A 19,006-nucleotide genomic window follows, 5' to 3' on the forward strand; every position below is an offset into this window, starting at 1 on the left:
TACTAAGGTACTGAATTGCCCAGATGCAGGGGTGGGTGGGGGGCAAGCAGACAGCTGTATTCACCTGCCTCCTTCCTATTGTGCCAGAACACCCACAGAGACACAACCAGCTGGGCTGCAGAAGGGCAGCCCTCACTTCCAGCCTCTGATTTCAGGTGGGTTCAGTACTTGTTCCCTAACAATCACTTAACTCACACCGCTCATTTCAGGCGCGGCACAGGAACCCCCTCTAACAAATCTATATACCATCTTCATCCCTTTGTGGAATTCTCTTTCAAAACAAAAGCAAACAAAAAAGCTAGTCTACATTATGCAAATCTGTACTAGGACAAAGTGTTTTACTGAGTAATCTCCTTTTTCCATTGTAATGATTGCTGACTAATATCTTCACCATCCAGAAGTATTTCCTCCTATAAGACACAAGCCAACAAAGGTAGGCTATTTGGATGCGAGATTACCAAATTACTTCATTTTACTATTAGATGACATGTAGCCTGTAGCCCTCCTGTTTTAACACAAGTATTAAGGAAAAAATGTCTGCCAGTACAAGCTTAAAGAAAGCCATCTAGGCAAGTCTGCCTGAAATCCTTAACATCAGAGTTCAGCTGCCAGGAACTATTACAAGCCACGTTCAAAATGAAAACATACCTCAAGCAAAACTATAAGCTGAACAGATCTTACTCAGAAGGAAAATAGCTCTTTTTACTAAAAGAAAGCAGCAGAGGAAGTAATCCTTAACCTTAAAACCTGTCAAAGTGAGCGAACATGAGTATGTGAACATAACAAATACCAGAGAAGCCACGACTCCATAGTAAAGCATTCTAAAAATGCTGTTCAGATTTCACAGCATGAGAATCTCCCTAAAAGGCAGCTTATACTAATAGTCAAGGTTGTGACTGATACTAAATCCAGACAGAGTTTAAACAAAAAACCCAAAAAAACCCAATAAGACCCAAAACATAAAAAACCCACGCCACTGGTATTATTAACTACAAATTAAAATCAGGAGTCTTGAATTCTTTAGCATTAATACAAAAGTTGCAATACACAATGGCAATAAGCATTAAGGTAAAAAAGCAACAGTTTCTTGTGTCTAATGCTTTCCCACCTTAAAGTCATAAGGCTACCTAGCAATATGATCAAATTGGGGTGAGAAAATGTTATTGCATTATACAAAAACTGAAGTTCTGCATTTGAGTCAAAAAAACCAGATCAAAGATAGATCATATTTGGGCCTTCCATTACAAAGTTACTTAAGTTTAAGTGTGTGTCATATGTTATACCTGTCTCAAGTCACCTATCAAATATTGTAATACTGTCTTATCTGACCATGCATAGTTAAAAGTTTGCAAAACCCATTATGAATTTCCAATTAAATTTCTCAAACCATTGTACATAATGTTGTATACTTGCTCTATTTTTCAAGCACCTAAGAACTTTTATTAAACTGACAAAAAGGATCTATTTTGAATTATCTCATGCAGAAATTATACTTACTTGGACCATTGTTTTGTCAGAGTACATCAATTCAATTGTCCGGTGTATTCTAGATATACTTTCTTGTAAATCTAAAAGAAAAATAAAAGAAGAAACTCTCTTCCATAAGGCTGCATAATTGCACATGGCTACATTATTTTTTTTTCTCTCATTAAAGGCTCAAACAAGGGTACATTTCACATTTGGTGCATCTGTTTATCTACCTATACGCCAAACACTAAACCTTCCTGGATGATAAAATAGAGAGAGCAATTAGTGACATGCCACTGCTCATTTCATAGAGCTTAACCAAGCCCACCCCTGCTGCAACAACTGCTTCCCTTGTTTCCCTTGGAGCAACAGAACAGACTGTATGCTCTACCCACTCCAAAAAGGCTTTGCTCAAAAATTTGCTGAATTTTCCCTCAGAAGAGGCCACCCCACCCTAACTTCCCCACGGAGCACTGAGTCACAGCATGAGCCCAGCCGCTATCACTAGCCCAACTCAAACACATTTGCAGAGATGTTCTTTGGTTTGGATCCCACCTCTCTTTCACTCTACTTCCCCCAACACCACATGCACAGAAGCCTGCATTGAAACACCCATATACGCTACACTCAGTGCCCAGTTGGCATCTTCAGTTTATACATCTGCAGTCTACTATAATCGCAGAATCACAGAATCATCAAGGCTGGAAGAGACCCTTGGGATCATCGAGTCCAACCATCTACCCTACTCCAAAGTTCTCCCCTACACTATATCCCCCAACACCACATCTAAACGGTTCTTAAACACAGCCAGGGACGGTGACTCAACCACCTCCCTGGGGAGCCTAGTCCAATCCCTACCACTCTCTGTGTGAAGAATTGTTTCCTAATGTCCAGTCTAAACCTCCCCTGGCGCAACTTGAAGCCATTACCCCTTGTCCTATCATCTGTAACTTGGAAGAAGAGACCGACCCTCATCTCTCTACACCCTCCTTTCAGGTAGAGAGCGATAAGGTCTCCCCTCAGTCTCCTCTTCCCCAGACTGAACAACCCCAGCTCCCTCAGAGGCAAGTTCGGAAGTATGAAACAAGCAACCCAGCACACACATGGACATTAAGGCTATTTCCCCTACTTCCACAAACCCTTTCCGAGGGCAAACGCATTCTCCAGCTTGTGGCATTACCTCTAGTGTCATTCTCTACTTCAGTCCTCCAGCGATGTAAACAGCCTTCTAGGACAGAGAGCTCTTCCTCAGTGATGTGCCTTGGGGCCGGATGCATTGGCAGATCAGGAGGAATTCGTGATTGTGTGAATGGTTTATGTATTACTGATCTTTGTACAGGAGATGTGCTTGGAACATCTGAAGATGAAGGTCCCTGCTGCTCTATTGTGCTGCATTCATTCAAAACATGAAATACAAGAATTGAATCATCACATACATAAACTAAAAGCTATACCATAATAAGCTTTTCATCTGAAAACAGAAATTTTAAACGTAATTATTTCCTACATTGTAATCCAGAAAAGATAGCTACAATATAAATATGTAAATCCTGAAAACTTTGTTGTGTACTACAAGTTCACACAACAACAACTCTGGCTGCCATTATCAAAGACAAAGGAATCTGAATTGGATCAGTCAAGCCACAGCTTGCTTTACTAGAAATGCTATTCAACACTTTCCAATAACTTGATACAAGTAATCACTTTGAAAAATTTATGCTAAACTGCAGAATGAAAAATCACAGCAGCTTGTCTTATGGACCATTGACCATAAAATCCAATAAATACAAGTTTGCTGTTTAATAAGTTCTTCCCATGTCTTATGCCTAGCACACTTTCTTTTCCTGATCCCCTACCTAGAACTTCTGTTAATTGAACAGCAACAATGAAGGCATCTCTGGTATTTATGGCACACTGGAAATTTAGCACCAAACCATCTAAACTTATTCCAAACAAGTTTTGTAACCCAAATAGCAAAGCAGCCAGCTTAAGATAATTCTCTAAGAGCAGCAGAACATTAAAAATGGAAACCTGTTACAGATTTTTCTCTTCCCATCTTCCCAACAAGACGGCCTATATGGAATCATACACATAACAGGAATCTGAAGATCTTTCTAGCAAGCCACACGCTTTTTACTTTGTGCATGGCATCATGATACAGCCTGGGGAACTGGGATTTTTCAGTAGTTCAGAAAGTTCCAGGAACAGTAAGATCTGACCACGTCAACTTCACACAACATGCTGTTGTGTTTCTACAGATTGGTCAAACAAGTCGTAACACATTTTGACAGAACAAACATCCTATTTAGGAGTTTGAACAAAGTATATTACTTTTGATATTGTATATCATGCAAGCAATGCTAGTTTTTAAAAGTTCGTCTTATCAATCGTCACAATTTCTACTGGCATTTTATCAGTAAGACATTTGAATCTAAAAAGCCTTTAAAAGTTTTCATTTACTTTACTTCTTTGAAGCACAAAGTTAACCATCTTGATGGGACCAGAACCTAGAACAATAGTCTCCGAAAGCAATATAAAGAGGTGTTATAAACTGTTAGTGTCCACCTAGCCAAGTCCTATCCTAAGAGTTACCAATAGTTACTACTTCTATAATAAGAAAAACAACATTATTGAACCTTTATCTCCCTGGTACATTAGCTATTCTGTATTTAAAGAGTCAGACTGTTAGGTTCCTGACAAACTCAGTAAAAAGTGTAAGCTGCAAAGCAGAAAAGGAGCTTAACTCCTCCCAGGCGAAATTTAACAGATAAATTGTACACCAGAAACCTCGAAGCTCTGCAGCACATACGTACTGCCCAAATTCAGATTCTTAAACATTGCACTTGGGAAGCAGTGACCTCACCAGATACTGTGTCTATTTGGAAATTTAAGTGGAATTGTGTTTTGTTTGAAAAATCTTGATTTTCCACCTAAAGACATATTTTATAAACACATGAGACAAACCCAGATAAATAAACAAACCAAAATTTTAATAGTGTCTGTCGTGCTGAAAAAACCACTTCTAGGAAGAGAGCAGAAACTTTACACTATACCCCTTCGGAGATGCCCAGTTGTATTAATCCAGTGAATGAAGCAGTTAAACGTTCTCCCGTCTCTCTCAGGGGCTGGGTTGGCACTGAGGGGATGAGTGGCCCCTCACCTGGGGAGAGCAGGAGGCAGCCCTTACCTGGGTGAGGTCTGGGCCGGCAGCGTGCCACTGGCAGGGGCACTAGCACCCAGGTCATCGACTGGAGACGTGCACACCGGCTTGCTGGAGGCGAACTCCAAGGCGTACTGCAGGACATCTACCAAGGGGAATCGTTTAGGACCAGAACCATAGCTTAAATATCTGTTAACCACAAAACGTATTAATGCCATGACTCACATATACAAAAAAAAAAAAAAAAAAAAAAAAAAAAAGAAAGATTTTTTTTCTGGTTGACTGCAATTAAATAAAGCAAGCCTTTCCTAGCATGTTTCATGCAAAATAACTACACACAAAGTGCATAGTTGACAGGAGTTATTCTATATAGCCCATAATATTATTTGCATTTACACTGGGAACAGTTATCTATAGTACCGTTCTAATCTCTGCTGTAAAACCGTGAGGTACTCTTTGAGTCTCTTGATTTCATCCCGTTTAATTCTTGTTATTTCTCTGTTTTTGTGCATATACCTGTAAAACATGAAGTTCAGAGAAAGATGTCAGCCCACAGTATTCCAACACTGAACCTGAGGTCTGTACCAATCAGCCATGGTGTTCAGTATTAATAAAAACTAACCCTCTTCAGAGCCTTGTTTTATCTACAACACGTTAAGCAGTAAATCAGAACGGAAAAGAAAACAGTAACCCCATTAAGCCCCCCCTTCCACAACTTCTAGAAGATGCTTTATCCCCAATGACAAAAGCTCTGTTCATACCATGGATGTGTCTTACGAAAATATACAAACACATACTAGAAAGCTTCTAAATTAAGTGGTTTAAGTAACAACCATACTCCCGTTTCGCTGTTTAAGCTCACAAATAACATTCATCATCTAACTGAAAGCCAACTACTTCACCTCTATATATGAGCAGCATGCACTGATGTTGAGAGTCCTCTTCAGTCCATGCAGTCTATCTGGACCACTATGAGATACTCAACTACTCACCCTCTTTCCCAAATGGACTTATAAACACTGTGATTTTTCAGAGTATTTTGCCTGTGTATGCAACTACCTAGCAATAAATTAAAGACTAAAGTATAAGCAGGTTTTGGCACAAAGTAACAACAGGTTTTAAGTTGTTATCTACGTGTATTTTCTTAAACAGATGAAACCCATGAAAATTATAACTTGCCCAGCTAGAACAGAAATTTACTGTGATTTAAGCAAGTACAAGATAGACCAGCAACTTTACCAAACTCAAGAGATTTGATTCATATTCATACTAGGACTGTGTTGATAATATTATACTGTACCTGTCCAGATACAAAATTGGAGGAAATTCTAATTTGTTGTGTATCTTCTCTGGTCTCCCCAAAGCCTGATTAAACTCAAATCTTGATAGCTCAAAAGTTAAGACAGGAGGAAGCTCAGTGAACCAGTGCTGAACAAAAGAAAAAACAGAAAACCCCACAATGAATGCCTTCCAATAGCAGAACTTTAGAAATAATGTTATGATACCTGAAGGCTGACAGCTATGGGAGAAACTCGTGTTAGAGGGTGGATCGGCATAAGCTTTCAAAGTTCCCATCTTTCACCTTCACAGTAAACACAGACCATTTGTCACCCGTGCTGCATTAGAGCTTTTCAATTCATCTATTGCTACTTGCCTTAAAGCAGAGCAGGGAGGCAGGCTCCTTCCCTTGACATTTGTCTCACTCGTACTAAAAGCAGCCTACGCTTGAACCTACCTGCCTTGCCAACTCTCCTGTTCTTCTTTAACTCCCAAAGGCCACCGAAAAGAGCTTTTATATTGTATCAAGTACTGTTCCAGTCAGCTCCCTCAGACTCAAGTTCCTGACTGGTATCACTCAAAGTCTCTAATGACCTTCTCTGACACAGGACCAGCAAGTACCCTGTACTGGGTTAGACAAGCTCTCTTGGCGCTGTAAAACTGCAACTTTTTCTTGAAATCTTTTCCATACTAACAACCTCTCCTTAAGTTTCTGCTCCTGTCTCTAATCACTGCTAATCCAGCCATGTTATCATCACCTTCTCCAAATTTTCTTCAAGTATTCAGTAGAGGTCTACGCTCAGTCCTCATTTCTTTCCTTATGTATGTCATTTCTCAACCAAAAGACAAATTCAGACCCAACTCCAGCATTAGAGTTCCTTTTTTGTCCCCACTCTGTAACAAAAACCACGGCCTATCCATTTAATGTTTTGATGTTTCAATCAACTCAGGCTTCCCTAATTGCTGCAGAGACCATTGCCACATATTTCTGACATCAGTGCCAATGGCCTAGACATGGCACTTAACTCAGGCCTCGCTTCAAGTTCTTCTATCCAGCCTAATATCTTTAATAGTTGCTTTGTACAATACCTCCAAAGACAGCCTTCTCTTCCTGTGCTCACGGCTAAAATGTGGGCCTACACTCTTATCACTCCACACCTCAGGGAAATGTTTCCTCCCTTCCTTTCCTTGCCTGGCCTTAGCACACACAGCTTCACACACTAACAGATTTCCAGGATGTTGCTGAATTTTCCTAGTTCATTGCCTTCCACATCGCTCCTCTCGTTTGTTTAGATGTAAAATGAGCTGCCTTCCCTTTTCTTGCCTATATCAGCCTCCACTAAGCACTTTTTCAGTTTTACAGGAGATAATCATGACTTCCCTCTTGCAGCAGCTTCACACAGCAGTAAATTTTAATGCTAAAGTCAGCAAAGCCACACCACAACCCTTTCCTCCAAAACCCTTTCAATTGTGAGGCTTCCTAACCACTTAATGATGACTAAGCTGCTGATGTGCTGCAGTTCATCAACTGTGACACTGACAAGCGGTATATCATTTTCCCCACACTTTTAACTCCAAGTATGTGCATGGGCCTTCATTTTCTCTTGAATTGGGATTTAAGTTCCTTGGGACAGGGAATGTTTCTTTTTTCTGTTCATACATTAGTTTGCTTGCTGCCACCCTACTTGTTGGCTGAGTCCTTTATTATCGTCACGATGCCTGAAGATCATGAACACCACGCTAAATACCCAATTAGAGGAAATGATGGGAACAAGGAAAAGAATTAGAATGTTACTTTCAGGATAAAATGGATTTTTCAACACATGTGAGTACCACATTAATATTATTCTCTTTAAGCTTTGATATCTACCAGCACAGACAAATGCCACTTCAAGTCTTTGTTCAGAAGAGACGGACTTCATTCAAACTACAAGAAATTCAGCTTCCTTCAGTACTTCCAAACCTTCCAATGCACTGTTAAGATCTTTGAGGCATTATGTTTAAAGATAACTACTAACAGCAGCAACCACTATTAATATATTACATCAGGGAAATGTAAAGAATGTACTTGGCCCTGGTAATAATGCAGTGATGTTTTTCCACACTAGGACTTCGCATGTTACCCTTCTTCTTTTGCCACTGCTTTCAATCTGTCACATGACTATTTCACTTCCATTTCCACATGTTAAGGTGCCAAGCTGCTTAAAACCTTGATAATTTCACAGAACTCAAAGCTTAACACTCTATGGGGAAGACAGAGATAGTTATGTACAGGTCTAGTTTCCTCACATTACAGGTTTAAAAAAAAAAAGCTGAACAACCACAACTCAAAAAAACAAGTCTGACATCTCTAGTCAAGCATTTATAACTGAACCGACATTTTATGCACAAATGCACACAGGGTTTAACTGTAAGACAACCTTCAGTCCATAAGATGAACAATTGTGCCCTTGTAGTAGGTACATACAAAATTTCACTTTGCATAAAGAAATAAAACTTTCGATTGTACCACGATATTGATGAGATTATTTTTTTTCTTCCAGTTATATTTCAGGAAACATGATCATTGTAAGAAGACATGTCTACAAGTGCCGGGATAAAAAAAAAATTAAACGTCCTGTGAAATAAGAACACATCCAGTAAGGTGGCTAAATAAATTTGAAAATGCTTTTTCATGTCAGATTTGCTTGATCAGTATCTGGACAACAGCTGTCCAGAAAAAGACACTGCAAAAGGGATGCTATAAAATTTTTGTTGATAACACAAAATTGGAAATAAAGCCTCATACTGGAGGATGATTTCAGTGTGCGTCACTAAGCTCAGTAACTAAATCCTCTGTGTATGTTGATATGATTAAAGGAAGCAAAATTTCATTACTGCAAAGGATTGACATCAAGGAAGAAACTATACTTCAGCTTTTTACTTAAGTAGAAGAAACTTCCTAAGATTTCCTATCTTTATAATAACTGTGGTGAGACATGAACAACTGTGTAAAGGGAAAGTAGCTCAGCCTCTACAGGCAATGGGGTTCCCATATTTCCACATCAATAGCTCACAGGTTATTAGGAAGCACTCTGCCAGAGAAAAATGCTGGGCATATACATGCATGCCAGGAATAAGAGGGGACAGAGTATACCCCCTCAGTTTTCAACAACCGTTGGTCCAACCACCTCTTTTTCCTAACCTGTGACTTCTGCACAAGGAATCTCATTCACGACCTCATCCTGACAGCACACGCTGCACATGGAGCACACCACTGCTTACTGGGGCTCCATCCATGCTTCCAGCGTGCCCTGACACTTGGCAGCCTCCTGCTCTAGCAAGAGCTCTCCTGAGAGGAACAGCAGCTCATAGAGCAAGTATTGTGTATCCACCACCGTGAGCAAAGAGGAGGGGAATTGCCCACTGTAGGGGGCAAAGAGAAGGATGCTGGGAAGCATCAGTAAAAAGGGGAAAGGGGAAGATGGCTAGGGTGCTGAGGAACTACAAGGCAGAGGCACAGAGGAACAACAACGCTCTGAAGCAACAAACACACAGCTCACAGTTGCTGTTTACAGTATGGCACAGGGCAGCAAGTCAGGCAGAGCTACCACAGGACATTACACCCGTGACACCTCCACAGATCAAATAACAGCAACAGGTGGGAACCAGCTCGTGCCAAATTACTGTAAGCACTTAATTGTGCCAGCTTGTAGTCAGCATGAACTTCATATCTTATGAAAAATACAAAATTATGATGCTCTGGGCGCTCCAAAAGAGATACACACTCCCTAAATTAACAATCAAATTACACCAGACATCAGAACCCATGCAACAGCAGGTCACATAAAAAACAATGATGAACGCCACTGAAAAACAAAGAGCACCACAACACCACCCCTAAAGAAGCCCACAGGAGCACTTAACTCACCTCCTGACCAGACTTTGCAGAGTTTTCTGAATGGAGAGATTCAATTTCCCCTTCAATCATTGCAGCTTCTAGGCACTCATGCAGATCTTTAAAGCCATTAACCTGGAGTGGATACTGGCCAAACATTTCTGTGTTTTCAAATTTTTTACCTTCACGTAGGAAATCAAACAGTTGAGGATTTAGAAACAAATATTAACCTTTTATAAAACCTAACAATCCTAGGTCACCTGATCTAGTCTACTAAACAATACCCATGTTTTCTTATTAATAAATTCTATTATATGTATGAAAACAAGTTACTCAAAGTTGCTTGAACGTAATGTTGAAAATTACTGTATTTTCCTCTTTAGCCCATTTTTTCTATTGTCTTTGCATCTATTGCTAATAAGCAAAACTAAAGATTACTTGGCACCACAGAAGTATGGGAAGTTTTACACATATAAATCAATGTCCTCCTCCTGCAAATAGCAGCTCAGTAATACAACCCTACATTGTATCAGCAAAGTCAGTGGAATTGCTGGTATGAAACAGCCCTTTGTATGGGTACATTTTGTAAAATAAACCACAAAAGAGAACATTCATTATTTCTGTCCTGAAAATCAGGCCATAATTTGATAACAGCGTATAAAGATGTCAGCTCAAACATGAGCAGAAATAAGGGCGACAAGTGATTTCAATCTACAATTTCAATTTATTTCATCCTAGAGGCAGTAAACAAGTCTTCTTATACCCATCAGTTTCTTTTCATTGGTTTGGTTTTCATGTATCTCTTCAGTTAAGATGAGAATGTAAGGGATGAAAGTAGCTTAACACAAGGGAGCTAGTAGCAAGGAATCTGCAGAAGAGTTTTGAAATCTGAAAACAAATCATTAGATATGCTTTTCCAGGCTGAGGAACAACCTAGAAGCCACTTTAAAGATTACAGCTGCCCCATTCAAATGCATCTTAGGAGTCATTGACTCACAGGCTGGGGGACACAACCACCAACATTAAAAAAATCCTTTCACAATTGCTGGGCTGCTGGAAATAGAGAATGCTGAAATTCTGCAAATATACTAACTCTATGCAGATAAGATAAAGGGAAGCTTGTTGTATGATCTGGTCCTCCTCAGTACTCTCTCTGACACTCCTCCTAAGCAGGTTTCCACTGAATTGTTTACAACAAATTGTACTTTTAGGAAGTGAGTCACCCATACCAGAAACTATGCAAAATAAAATGCAATAATTGAAATTTTAAATTATATTAAATGAAGCAGTGAGAGTGCAAAAGACTGGGTCAATGAAATACAAATTGTATACAGAAGGTAAGTTACTGTCATTGGCAAAAGTACCCTGATAATTTCTTGCAAGCATTTTTGGTCAGCAATTCACCTAACTTCTACTGCACTTAAGTACATACACTCAGCTCCTGAAAGTTATCAAAACAGTCTTTCTGGGCCACTGAAGCTCACTACATCTACCTTTGGTCTCATGTTCTCAGGACAAACCTTTTGTCACAGACTGAATGCATGCTCTCCAAGTGTAGTTCCGTAGAAGTAGCTAAAATGCTATAACTGCATCATTCACCTGTGTACTTAGATAAGCACTGAACTGACATGAGCACAGAAGTCCAAGTAAATTCAGGTGCATACCTTCAAGTACACCTACTGCTAGAAATCGTCCATAAAACAACTCCACCATTGGATTCTTTGGTTTCTCTCCATCCCTGAAAACAGAAAGCGTGTTAGTGCAAAAATCAAACACAAAGCTACGAACTTTTATAAAACTATGAGCAGAATATTCTTAATTCATTATGGAAATGCTGCCTATTTTACTCAGTTACTGTTCATTAAGTTTTGTACTTTTCTCTAATGACAATAGCAGTGATTCACATATTTGCAATGATGAGTATATTGTGAAAATTGTTAGAAGTGTTTCATTCTAGGAAAATTTATGTAAATCAGATTCAATTCGTGAGCAGTTAAACTGTACAACACCCTTGTAAAAACTACTTCCTGCAACATTCTAGAAACAATTATGTATTCAAAAGACAGTTTACAGATGTTCACTTATACAATCACAGAACTGTAGGAGTTGGAAGGGACCTTCAGAGACCATCTAGTCCAACACCGCTGCCAAGAGCACATTGGACAGGAACACATCCAGGCAGATTTTGAGTGTCTCCAGAGAAGGAGACTCCACAACCTCTTGGGGCAGCCTGTTCCGGTGCTCTGCCACCCTCAAAGTAAAGAAGTTTTTCCTCATATTGAGATGGAACTTCCTCTGTTCCAGTTTGCGTCCGTTGCCTCTTGTCCTATCGTAGGGCACCACTGAAAAGAGTCTGACCCCATCCTCTTGACACCCACCCGTTAGATATTGATAAGCATTGATAAGATCTCCCCCTCAGTCTTCTCTTTTCCAGGCTAAACTGACCCAGGCCTCTCAGCCTTTCCTCGTAAGAGAGGTGCTCCATTCCCTTGATCATCTTTGTAGCCCTCTGCTGGACTCGCTCCAGTAGTTCCCTATTTTTCTTGAACTGGGGAGCCCAGAACTGGACACAGTGCTCCAGATGTGGCCTCACCAGGGCAGAGTAGAGGGGGAGGATGACTTGCCTCAACCTGCTAGGCCATGCTCTTTTTAATGCACCCCAAACAATGAGCATTTACTTCCAAGAAGTATATTGAACATTTTGATGAGAAAAAGCAAACCAAACGACTAAAACTCCACCTCTATGGCTGAAAAAGATCCAACCAAGTCAGATACAGAGCTAGAAAAAAAAAGTCTTACCTCTCTTCTTCAGCTTTAATTTGGAAGGCATCTTCTAGCCAATCTAATAATTTGTGTGTAAATTCACTAACATCTTGCTGTTGAAAAATAAAAAATGATCAGTATATGTTTACATAAGTAACAACGCAATGAAGTGTCACCTTACAAGATCAGTGTAGCAGTATTCCCCCCCAATAAGAGCTCCAAAAATCACACTATAGTCTCCGACTATGCCATGATTGTTTTTTTATGGGAGACTCTTAAAGCACACTAAGGCTCTGGTGTTCCTCAGCCATTACACTGTCCTGTGATCCTTATTACTTGGACTCAGCTTTCATACGATGCTAGTCCAAAGGCATCTTATGAATCCCATTGTTCAAACTCTTTGGTATCTAGCAAGTGGTGACTAATATTACTTTCATCAAGCACTAAATTCAGCATGCTGCTGTAATTAAACACCTTATCCACATAATCTCATATGGGAAAAATAAAGCATCTGAAGAAACAGTGTGTTTCTCAGAAGAGCAAGATATATTCACTATGATTTAGGCAAGAATCCTGAAATATTAATATTAGGATCCTCCAAACCAGTATATAGACAGACAAAGAGTATACTAGGACTGTAACAGCCCTGGATGTACTGTTAGATCAGAGGAATAAAGCTCTTTGACAAAAACCACAGACTGAGAAGCTAAACTGAACTCTAAAAGCAAGAATGTAGAAATATTACCCAGTTTCTAAAATAACAGGAGTAAAATGTACTGAATAAAATAGACATGCTGCCTGAAATTATTTTATTACTATTATTAATTTTTTAATAAAAGTGGATAGAGATCACACAACACTAGAGAAAAAGCTCGAAGACTGTGACAATTGCAAGTTTATTTTCTGTGAATATTTTGAATTTTTGTTCTCCTTCTTAAGTATTTCCTAATGCTAGATGACCATATGAAAACATGCATGAGCCTGAATAAAAATACATAGAAATTACCTGTTGAGAATCATTTGATTTAAAAGCATCTTTAAGGATTTCAACCGCTCGTGATGGGTCAACGTATTTTCTCTTCGAACCAACTAGAAGTGCAAACAGGTACCTCAATTCACGCATGAAAGGCAGATTCCTATGTTCCTGTATTTAAAGGAGAATAAAAAAACTATTTAACAAAGTGGTAGCAAAACAAACAAACAAAATTTAATTTACAGAAGTTTTATCCAATGAACTAAGCGTATATCCAGCCAATCACTATAATAATACATAAGCTTACTTGTAGTATTACCAAAGCAGTATTGCATGCCTTTTATCTGTCAGTTTTACAAAATAATGTAGTTCTCTGAGAAGAAAATTACATTTCATAAACTGAAAGCTCCCTGAAACCACATCTAGATGTGGCTGTTTGACTTGAAATGGGGCTGAATGGACAAGTAAACAAGCTGAGTTGCATCTAAGACGAAACTGATGTTCCAGAGACTTACAAAGCCTTAAGTAATACACTGCAACAATATGCATTGACTTTACTGAACTTAGTATTCCCCTATACCTCCAGCAGAATTTCTTGCAAGCCTACACACTTCCTAGTACCTTTATAAGCTTATTTTTTACTGAAGAGTACATTTCTAAGGTGTACGCAAATCCTTTTTTTTTTTTTTTTTTACATTAGTAAAAGAACTAGCCTGCTTTCCTTTCTATTCTGTTTTATTTTTTTTTTAAAGTATAGTTCATGAGGAACATGGAGCTCTTTTCTGGTTTCCAGGAGAGGAGCAAAAGAAATACTTCCTGCCTGTATAATGAAAAGCAAGTTATCTGAAACACAAATCTGTCATACCATAGATTAAACCACAGGTTACAAATGCTGTGGAGATTGGATATCACTCATACTCCTGAGTAGATAGTTGACAAATACTTGTGAAATTAAACCCCACCTAATATCCACTTGTATTTAGAACAAAGTATCATTCAAAGGCAGCACAGATATCAGATGCTGGTCAAACTCAAATTACTTGATGACATACTGTTTCACATGCTCATCAAACAGCAGACTTGTCTACTAATTCCTGTGTCAATCCAGTACACATAAAGCTTTTTGTACATAAAGTCTGTTTTATTTCAGTTTTAAAAGCTGTGTGTGGTGAACTGGAACATGTTCTGCATAATACCTAAAAAAATACTTCTCGTCACTTAAATACCCAAGTTTTACTTGCTCTTCTAGTCCACCTTGCAAAACACCTGCCAATTATAAACATTGTTCACAGAAAAGGCTAAAGACTTCACCAAATGACATCCTAATTCAGCATTAAATGATCATAATTTAAGAATAAAATCAATCTTCTGTTTACATATTTAAAGCGCTTTATAACAACAAAACAGGGAAACAAATTGTGAAAGTGATTTTTTTCATACTATTTTCATAAAGTGATCTATTAAAAATTAATAGAATTTCAAGCTTTAGATACAGAATACCAGTGATAATTCATATGCATGATGTAGATAATTGACCACAGAATACTCTAGATCACAGCTTCCTTTTGTTAAATCTAAAGTACACAGGCAGTGAGTATTATTGCATTACTTATCCAAATTTACACGACTAATTTGGCTGAGTTTTAAGCATACTTGTAGCTTTAGGCTGAACAACTGGCTACTGATGTCAGTAGGATTATTCAGAACAAATATCTCTACAAAGCCTATAAAAGTTCTCTAAAACTAGAAAAATCCTTCTTGTTTTTTGAGAAAGCTTGATTTCATGCATTAGTCATGATCCTTGACCAGATTATGTTGGAATTACCACAACAAACAGTGATTCTGACTAAAGAAAGCCTAAAATCTTCAAAAGGATGTGAGCTAGTCCCCAAGACAAGGTATACAGTTCCACAAAGGACTTGCACATTAAAACAAAAAAACTGAGAGCATACAGGTCTCAAATTTAAAGCAGACTGTAGGTGCAACACCAAATAAGATTAAAATTAAATTAAAAATAAATTTAAAAATAAATTTAAAAATAAATTTAAAAATAAATTTAAAAATAAATTTAAAAATAAATTTAAAAATAAATGCTGTATAGAAAGTCCATAATCTAAAACATTCTCTAAAATGCCTGCATAAATAATTTCTTAATACACTGATTTTGGAATGACTTATGGTTAAGAAATGCTTCTAAAGCAATCTACATGTTTAATACATAGCAAACATTAATTATTGTGAATCAGAGTATGCCAGGACACTGGCAAAATGATAATGTTGAAACAGAGGGAAGGATGTGCTAACCTGTAGCACAGTAACACACTTCCTCTGATAATAAAACGTTTCCTGAAGATATCATTGAGGCCAAATATTTAGCTGGCCTCACTGCATACGGCAAAAAAAGGTCTGTTCATATGACAGCAAGAGGTAAGAGAACTGGAAGAGTGAAGAGGTTGGTGTAGCTACAGAGAACCGCATCTGTTCTACAGAAAAAGCTGAAGAACACACCAAGGAAGAAAAATCAATTTCAAATGAAAAAGAACAAAAACAGATTGGAAATTTTAAATGTATGCTCAAGTTTAAAATCCAGAAAAACAAAGTCCAATTAGCTGGGTCAAACACATGGCAGTTGTTATTTGGTTTGGGGCTTTTTTGAAGTCAAAATTCATACCCATAATTTCTGGATTAACAATTCTGCATTGAAAATTATTAATAGCATTTGGTTTTAATATATTGATAGGAAAGAACAAGAGCACTCCACTATGCTCTCTCGAAGTACAACCACATGCTTTAATTCTAAATCAAGAAAATGTCATGACCCTAGCATTAAACTCCACTTTCCACCAACTGAAAGTACAAAAAGATGTAAACCAATGTCTAGAAAATCTGGAATTATTAAAACTTAAGTTTTTATTAGCAAGGAAATTTGATTCTAGGGAATGTCAGTCACATATAGTACTTAAAATACATTAAAAATAAAAAGCAAAACAAAACTAAGTTCAGATAGCTTTTTAACAAAAGTAAGCAGATGGAAGTAAGTTCCAGGGCTTTTGTCAACTGGTAGGTTATATTAGAGCTTTAAATCAATTTGCCTCTACTTGTCTGCACCTTACAGAGAAATAAAAGCACCATATTTGGAGGTGTGCATGCTTATTTCTTCTATTTGTCTAACTAGTGAAGCAATCTCCTTTCCTAAATTCTCCCCATATTTCAACATAAAGACAATCCTTTTTCAGCTGTAGATAGGAAAGATGAGTACATCAATTAATAATGGTATTTCTTTCTGGAATTTAACAAAGGGGAGGATACAAACTACTGCCAGAGACTACTAGCAAGCTTGCAGAAAGCAAGGTTTCTGCAAAAATCCATATAGTTGCCTGGTGTCACACCATTTCACGCAGCCTTAACGTTGTCTGTCGTGGTCAGTATTTCTAAGAAATAGCACTTTGGAATTGCTAAAGGCATTTGGCTGCTAATGTCAATGCTTGGGCAAGACATTTTTCAAAAACAGCTTGTTTTTAATCTACTTCATACCACCTCTTAGATGCCAACTCTTTTTACACCCTGAAAAATGAAGGTAAAGAACTCTGAGTACTGGAGGGTGTTACTAAAACAAATTATGAGAGAAATAATGAAATAGCAGGCAAAAAGTCAATCTAAAATGCAAAAAATAAGTATTTCAGTACAACTCTTTGGTAAAACATGAATTTATGCTGTCTTTCTTACTAAAATACACTGTACTATCAACCCTCTTGTGATATGCTCCCAACACTACCCATGTTGTATTTGCACACTATCTCATGACCTAATGCAAACATTTTTCCCTAATTAAAAAAAAAAAAAAAAAAAAAAAAACACCAAAAAACAAAAAAAAAAAAAAATAATAAAAAAAAAAAAAAAAAACAACAACAACAACAACAACAACAACAACAACAAAGCACAAAAGCAAAACTTTTTCCCTAATTTAAAAAAAAAAAAAAAAAAAAAAAATCACCTAAAAAACCCAACAAGTGACAACTTGCTCTTTGAACGGGATTGGGGTGTGGGGGTCAGGGAAGAAATTACACAGTACTGACTGAACATGCAACTTCTCTTTTACAGAACATACCCTGAGGTTTAGAAAATGAACACTATCTTCTCTATGTCTGTTTTCTTTTGCCTTTTAAATTGCAGCTCTTTCTTTTGCTAGAGAACATTCCAGTCAAGCCTGAAGTGCCAAACAGCTAAGATCAGGCCAACAACACGCTCCCTTTTTAAAATCCAAAAGAAAGGGGCAAAGACAATAGTCTAACTCTGGATATGCAAAAATTCACTGTTCTGTAAGCCACTGCTAAACATCAGGGCATCGAGTGCCTTCATGCTTCATAAAGCTACTTCTTATTTCTTCCTTTTTATTTCCTAACATAGAAACCAAGATACTCCCACATATGTTTCCTCAGAATGCATCCATGAAGGAAGAAAAATTGGCCTGTTTTGTCCCTCAGTCCATGACCATTCCCCCAATCCTATATGAGTACCAGAATAAACATGAGAAAATTTATGACAATCACTTCATAAAGCCAGAAGAGACAAGTTAATGACCCAAAGCTTAATCTCAGATCATGAGCTACAAGTAATTAACAACCCTAAAAAAAACCAATGAAGCGGCCAGGCCAACACCAACAATGCTGCTGGTAAAGCTACATAGATCAAAAAACACGCAGGTAACCAAAAAGCATGCCCATAGCTGCACAGCGTGAGGGGTCTAGAATAAAATTAACATAAGCTCCATTCACTTCAGAAATGCTCAGCCACCAGCAGCAGCACTGCTACAGCCGTATCAGTAAAGCCCTGCCACTCAACCTGGTCTAAGCAGGAGCACAGCGAGCAAACGCTGCCTCTCTCAACTCCCTGCCACATACTCTACTGAGAAGCTAATGTGTTTTATGTAAGATCTATAACAGGAAGCTCAGAAAAATGTTAATTGGCACCTATAAAATCCATGCTAATTGAGCTAGAGAACGGTGTGAAGTTCAACAACAAGGGAGAAATGCCCTGAGCAGCCACCAGGGGAAGTTAGCTTCTAATTTTACCTTTTGGTTTCGGGGCAAGTCTTGAGCATTTGCAGGAGGATTGAAATTCAAAACTAGTCTCCGAAACTCCAGCAGGTTAAATAATGACTGAAAAAGAAAAAAAGAATAATTAAAAAAAACCATTTAAGCAGTTCTGTAAACAAAATTCTTCCAAAAGTACCTTAATGAACTAAAGGAAATGTCAAACTTATAAAATGTTAAAGTTTCATTTCAGAAGCTGCATTATTTCACTTAACTTTGCTAAGCATATTTTAATTTTTTCCAAGAAAACAGCATAATCAAAAGAGCTTGTTTACAGTTAATCACATAAATGAAACAATAATTTTAGATAACAGGCAAATAACTTTTTACCATAAAAAAATATTAATTGTGTAATTGTCAGTTTAGTTTTCAAATGAAAAATAAAGCCTGTTCAG

The 19,006-nt window shown here is 37.9% G+C and overlaps 1 protein-coding gene across 1 annotated transcript in view; it reads right to left on the reverse strand.

Moving 5' to 3' along the window:
- USP25 (ubiquitin specific peptidase 25) overlaps positions 1-19,006 on the reverse strand; it is an 88,855-nt gene that overhangs the window by 23,787 nt on the left and 46,062 nt on the right. Inside the window, exons 6-15 of the mRNA XM_014938008.1 lie at positions 18,591-18,677; positions 13,552-13,689; positions 12,582-12,658; positions 11,447-11,520; positions 9,816-9,964; positions 5,928-6,055; positions 5,048-5,143; positions 4,655-4,816; positions 2,648-2,856; positions 1,498-1,568 (exon numbers count right to left, since the gene is read on the reverse strand). Of these exons, the coding sequence (XP_014793494.1) occupies positions 1,498-1,568; positions 2,648-2,856; positions 4,655-4,816; positions 5,048-5,143; positions 5,928-6,055; positions 9,816-9,964; positions 11,447-11,520; positions 12,582-12,658; positions 13,552-13,689; positions 18,591-18,677 (1,191 nt within the window). The remainder of the gene's footprint in view (positions 1-1,497; positions 1,569-2,647; positions 2,857-4,654; positions 4,817-5,047; positions 5,144-5,927; positions 6,056-9,815; positions 9,965-11,446; positions 11,521-12,581; positions 12,659-13,551; positions 13,690-18,590; positions 18,678-19,006) is intronic.

This window comes from Calidris pugnax, unplaced genomic scaffold (assembly GCF_001431845.1).
Source record: "Calidris pugnax isolate Ruff unplaced genomic scaffold, ASM143184v1 scaffold25, whole genome shotgun sequence".
Taxonomy (NCBI): Eukaryota; Metazoa; Chordata; class Aves; order Charadriiformes; family Scolopacidae; genus Calidris; species Calidris pugnax.